The 5,312-nt window shown below is 36.3% G+C and overlaps 2 protein-coding genes across 4 annotated transcripts; one reads left to right on the top strand and one right to left on the bottom strand.

Annotated features, from left to right (window-relative positions):
• Window positions 1-2,642, bottom strand: ccdc137 (coiled-coil domain containing 137). The gene is made up of 6 exons (XM_015035124.1): window positions 2,450-2,642; window positions 2,106-2,251; window positions 1,796-2,021; window positions 1,464-1,546; window positions 629-708; window positions 1-532 (listed from the first exon to the last, which is right to left on the bottom strand). Exons 1-6 carry the CDS (start codon window positions 2,518-2,520, stop codon window positions 335-337), a joined length of 804 nt encoding a protein of 267 aa, XP_014890610.1. The 5' UTR covers window positions 2,521-2,642; the 3' UTR covers window positions 1-334.
• A 496-nt stretch (window positions 2,643-3,138) lies between these two features.
• Window positions 3,139-5,306, top strand: LOC106949093 (retinal cone rhodopsin-sensitive cGMP 3',5'-cyclic phosphodiesterase subunit gamma-like). Of its 3 annotated transcripts, none has more exons than XM_015035121.1 (4): window positions 3,139-3,872; window positions 4,821-4,979; window positions 5,074-5,114; window positions 5,202-5,306. In XM_015035121.1, exons 2-4 carry the CDS (start codon window positions 4,825-4,827, stop codon window positions 5,276-5,278), a joined length of 273 nt encoding a protein of 90 aa, XP_014890607.1. In that variant the 5' UTR covers window positions 3,139-3,872; window positions 4,821-4,824; the 3' UTR covers window positions 5,279-5,306. The 3 variants fall into 3 exon arrangements, with proteins under 3 accessions (XP_014890607.1, XP_014890605.1, XP_014890606.1); XM_015035119.1 differs by having other exon boundaries at window positions 3,140-3,872; window positions 4,807-4,979; XM_015035120.1 differs by having other exon boundaries at window positions 3,141-3,872; window positions 4,799-4,979.
• The last annotated feature ends 6 nt before the right edge of the window (window positions 5,307-5,312 follow it).

Raw genomic sequence — 5,312 nt, 5'->3', positions numbered from 1 at the left:
TGGGAAGTGTAAATGCAAACAAGCATTTATGAGGAAATAACCAACACAATTAACCCATTGAGTAATCCAATGTTTACTCATTTACATGTTTTCCAGTAATTATACATGTTCAATCTCTCTTTTTTTTTAATGTCCTAATACCAACTAACCCAACTTTATGAAAGTAGGTGAATCCTGCATATTTTTAAAAATGCGGTGTAAAGTGTTTGCAAGTAGAGTCTCTAAGGAATCCAGAGGAGATTATCATTCTGTCAAGTCTGTATATCAAGGCCTGCTGAAGCCCATCACACCAACTGGAGATGAGCAGTTATATTGATTTTGGTGACGTTAGACGTCACTCAAGGTTCAAGAGTTTTCCCAGGCTGGCATTTCTGGTCTGTTGCTCCTGTTGTTTCTGTTTCTTCAGCAGGCGATAGGCCTCCACTGCTCGCTGCCTCTCCTCCTCCATCATCCTCTGTCTGGCCATGGAGGGCTTCGCTGTGGAGGCCATGCTGTGGCCGAGCAGAGAGTTGAGGAGCAACTCCTTTGACCCCTGTTTTTTAAATAGGGGTGGGAAAAGAATTAGTTAACTACTTTACAAGCACTGAAAGTGGTAGGACAGCAGGTGTTCAATGCAAAGTATGAATACCTGAGTTTTGACTGGAGCTTTCTTTGGTTTGGTGCTCAGAGATGGTGGAGCCATGGAAACTTCACCAAATGGAACATTATCTACAAAATGAAACAAATTATTAGAGCTTCACGGAGTTCAAACATATAAAATATTTTTTTTTCAGATTTAAATCTGATGCAAAACTCTAAATGGTTTCTGTAAAATTTATGCAGATGTTTGAGTTTCATTATCTATATTAGGCCCACTAAGGACATTTTATTTTTAACCAATTAATCTATCAACACAATTAGTCGATTCATCTAAAAAGTATTCTCAAGAAAAATAAACAGTTTTCCTTTTCAGAAATGAATTTTTGTATTTTACATGCCACAATTGTAATGTAAACCAAGAATTGCATTATACAAGCAGAACTCTGAGGGGCATAAGTAGAACATCCTGGCAGTTCAAAGTGAATTTTACATGTAAAGAGAAAATCAAACGTCATCAATCAATTCATAATTGCGTCTAAGCCTTCTGAATTGTAATGAAATCAATTTGCCAAAATATTAAAAAAAATAAATAAAAAATTACAATTTACTGAAAGCAGTTTAATAATGCAGAATTAAAGCTAGTAATATAACACAATATGTAGTTATTTAGGTTGTCATATTGTGACAAGACCTTTCTTCGTTGACGAGTATGGTCAGTCTTGACTGACTTTTACTTTTGTTTGATTTATTCTTAATTGTGTCAGTTTGTAAATTATTAAAAGTCTAACTGGTAAATCATTTCTTCGACTTTCAACCACTGGCATAAAACACCATAAATAAGCAGATGTGGGAGATAATTTTTAATGTGTACTTCCATTTCTTACCTACAAACAACTCTTTCTCTATTTTGTCCTCTTGTTTATCCAACTTCTTCTGCTGCAGTTTGCTCAGTCTCATTTTCGAATACCTACAGCAACACACAGTAGAACATAGGTGCACAATTAAAACACACTGATAATATATGGATTAAAGATATTTAATTTTAGAGTAAAATGTGTGAAAAATAAATCAGCAGAAAGTAACCCAAACTTGCTTTGGGTTACTAGAAAGTCATCTTTACCAGCTGTTTTACTTACAGTAGATATGACAAGAACAAGGCTTTATAAAGGCAGTGCAACATATTACAAATTTCCTTGATATGGCATCGTTTACTCACTCCTTCTTCTTTTCTGACTTCCCCTTGGCTGCAGCCTTTTCCTGTTTGTCCGGCTCAAGCTCAGGTTTTCTCTCCACTTGGTTATTTGTGAGGAACAACACATGTTGCGTCTCATTTTCCATGCGCCTAACATAGGCACCGACACTTTCTGTCTTCCCCTTCCTGAATCGAGGAACAGCTATGTCTCCATCTAGGGCATCGTTTGGTTTAGACTGCAAAGAGAGGGCTAAAGAGACACAAGTGCAAATAATTTAAACACATTTAAAAAGCTAAGTGCATTATTATAGACATGCAGACTTTAACTGCTCACCTTTTTTTAGCTTTTTGCCCCCCAAAGATTCGTTTTTCATTTTATCCTTGCTCTTCATTATTTCTCGGAGCCTGAAGGGAATGTGTTGGAGGTGGTCCTCCTGTGCGATTTTCTTAGGTTTGCCATCTCCTTTAATTTTCTTTTTGCTGAAATATGACAGCATATTTTATATTTTAGTTATTAAAGGAACGGGGTGCACTGTGATCGATTATGGCCACTGATTTAACATCTTCTGCCGCAGTTACAGGCCCCAAACCAGACTGAGAGAGCTAAAAACAATTAGCTTAGTTTGCTAGCTAGCTTGCACATTGTTGTTGTTTTAAACGCCAGCTTTCTGGGCTTACCTCGGATTTTGTCCGGTTTTGTCAGCTTGTCTTTTTGACTCCTTGGTTTTACCTGTTTTATTCTTCCCCATGATAATATTATAAATCACTTAGTATCATTATCACACGTGGGACACCATGTTACAGCCAGGAAACTCTCCACGCAACCTTCCTGATACAAAGAAAAAAAAAGTTAGGAGATCTCCCTCTAATATTTTTCCAGTTAGTTAATGTCTAAAAATACTATTGCCTTTTTTCGTAGGCTCAAAAAATTTTGAAAAATTATCTCACAAATCTTACTTTTGGGTGGTGGGAAATGATAAATAACTAAATAATGCACTAAGTAAAACAAATCTTAACGTCCGTTTAAGTTGCGAAGTGATATACTATAACAACAGACGAGCTTTGATAAAAGTCCACCCTCATTGGCTGAAGAGGTTGTTATGAATTTATCTCACCGCTAGAGGTCAACAAAACATCAGCTTTGAGTTAAAAGGGTTCTTGTTTGGCAGATCTTTTCTGCTTTTAGTTTCTTACCTAACATTTACAAAAGGCAGAAAGATTAGATGAAGCCTCATTCAGTTGTAATTACCTCTACTGCTGCTGCTGCTGCTGCTACTACTACTACTACTACTACTACCAATTACATTTGATATTATTATTATTAATTATATAATAAAGAGAAAACAATGTAACGAGCATTATAATTAAAATGTTCAATGCATGGATACCTTGTTGAAGCCACATGTGTAAATATATTGGCATAGAATATATTCTGGACACTAAACTGTTTGGAGGAGAAACTGAACTTCCTCAAATCTCATTGTGAATAAAAAGTAAGGGAAGTTATTAGCTGCATAGTTTTTCAATGCAGTACGTAAGTTTGACTCCAGATTAAGAAGCTGCAGTCAATCACATGAATGAACCAGGTATGTGTTTATTCTGGTGGGAGGGAGGATGAAATGGATTATCATGTATAATGCAACACAATCTGGAAGAATGCTGATGAGAGTGAAATGTCCAGAGATCACACTCGCGTGTTCTTGACGTTGGGTGTTATGTAATGCTTGCTGAGGAGTGGGAAGATAGTGAGCATCGTAGCACATTTCACATATTCATAAGTAATAATAACTGTTCCTTACACGGCACACTTCTGGAAGGTTGTGGAGATACACAAATTATTCCCATTGTTCCTGATTATGACTTGCATGTGTCTCTGCTGTTGAGTGTCTCTCAGGGGCAGGAAAGGTGTCCTTAAATGCCCCATGACTTCCCCCAATGTTCTGCACCCATATGGAATACAAATGACGTGTGTCCAGTTTATTGGCTTGTCGCATGTTAATCCCCTCAGAATTTGAAGTGTATAAAAGGACAGAGTGAAGCGCAAGAGTTATTTGACATAAAGAGAGATATCTGTCGGATTATCTGGGAAAATACAGAAGTGGTAAGTATATGAATTAACAATACAGCTTGTTTTTTGTGGGCTATTTAGACACACATCTATATACAATAGTTAATGTTATATCTAAGCAATTTTAGCATTCTGGAATTTCAAATGAAATCTTGGAAGCTTGCTTGACATCGTTGTTTTTTTTTTCTATTTATTTGGACATTCTTCCGTTTAATTTGAATTTAGTTAATTACATTCAGTCATTTTTCTCTACAGTCTGTAAACTAGCTCTCTGTTTGCTCTATTAGGATGTCCTTAGCTAAAACGGAAACATTTTAAATTTTATTTATGAAACTCAAGATAAAGATGTTTCTTCTGTACTGGCTATACAGAAGAGACAATACATATCCATATTTTTTAAACTTTAGCGATGATGTTATGGTTACAGATGTGGTAATCATCTAATCATCAGAATAATATAGCTGTGCTCAGTATACCCTCATACATCTTTATTATACCCTTTAGTCCTGCACTTAAACAAATGCAATCAACACAGTCTATAACATAAAATGAATTAAGACTTTATGTAAACAAATTACGTATTTGTGGAATATTTCAGTTGTAATAAAAAAAATGTAATTTTTTATTACTTTCACAACAGAAGCTTTCATTAAGAAACAAATCGTTGTGCTTTTTATGATACACTGGGTTCGGCAGTAAATTCAGCATGTCCTCACAGTAATCTGATTATGAGGGAGCTTTATAGATTAGAGTCATCATGTAGTGTTGATTAAAAACGTGACCATCAGATTACAGGAGCCTCTGCAACCCGTGGTTAAGCACATTGTCTTTATTTGTTTCGACGTGTTCAGCAGAAAGTAATGTGGATAATTCTAGCTTTCCCACAGTCTTATAAAGAGGACTACTTATTTGTCTCAGTTTTTTTTTTTTTTATCTTCATTGGTATTCCCTTTTTGTAGCATTGCAGTTGTCTCAAAACAGAGGAATGAATGTGGACATAGCCAAACCTGAAGCGAAGACTGGCGGCAAAGCCCCTCTCAGAGCAACCGCTCCCGGTTCCCCACGAAAGGGCCCGCCCAAGTTCAAGCAGAGAAACACTCGTCAATTCAAGAGCAAGCCCCCGAAGAGGGGAGTCATTGGGTAAGACCTCCACAAATATGTTCGTGATTGTCAATAAAGTTTATTGGGAACCAAATAAAAGTAATTAAAGATTATAATTTATGTTTAACTCTAGCTTTGGAGAGGAGATTCCGGGAATGGAGGGACTTGGCACTGGTGAGCACAGTTAAAACATTCACGTCATCTCTAATATGTACTTATTTTGGAATGTTTTTTTATTATGAAATACTATTTCCCTTTCAGATATCACAGTGATCTGTCCCTGGGAAGCGTACAGTCATCTAGAGCTACATGAACTCGCTCAGTATGGCATCATTTGAGTTTCTTCATTGTTAAACAGCTTTTTTTTTTTTT

The sequence above is a fragment of the Poecilia latipinna genome, unplaced genomic scaffold (genome assembly GCF_001443285.1).
Source record: "Poecilia latipinna isolate Pla-1442-1.1 unplaced genomic scaffold, P_latipinna-1.0 Scaffold325, whole genome shotgun sequence".
In the NCBI taxonomy this organism is placed as follows: Eukaryota; Metazoa; Chordata; class Actinopteri; order Cyprinodontiformes; family Poeciliidae; genus Poecilia; species Poecilia latipinna.
Note: the sequence above shows the minus strand (reverse complement) of the source record. Positions and strands in the feature narration are given on the sequence as shown.

What these genes read in the sequence shown, in the direction of transcription:
- ccdc137 (XM_015035124.1), bottom strand. Translation starts at nt 2,520, where the DNA reads ATGGGGAAGAATAAAACAGGTAAAACCAAGGAGTCAAAAAGACAAGCT. An exon ending in GGGCAAAAAGCTAAAAAAAG is followed by an intron (nt 2,022 to 2,105) that starts GTGAGCAGTTAA and finishes GTGTCTCTTTAG; the next exon opens with CCCTCTCTTTGCAGTCTAAA. An exon ending in AAGCTCCAGTCAAAACTCAG is followed by an intron (nt 533 to 628) that starts GTATTCATACTT and finishes TTTAAAAAACAG; the next exon opens with GGGTCAAAGGAGTTGCTCCT.
- LOC106949093 (XM_015035121.1), top strand. Translation starts at nt 4,825, where the DNA reads ATGAATGTGGACATAGCCAAACCTGAAGCGAAGACTGGCGGCAAAGCC. An exon ending in CCGAAGAGGGGAGTCATTGG is followed by an intron (nt 4,980 to 5,073) that starts GTAAGACCTCCA and finishes GTTTAACTCTAG; the next exon opens with CTTTGGAGAGGAGATTCCGG. An exon ending in AATGGAGGGACTTGGCACTG is followed by an intron (nt 5,115 to 5,201) that starts GTGAGCACAGTT and finishes TTTCCCTTTCAG; the next exon opens with ATATCACAGTGATCTGTCCC.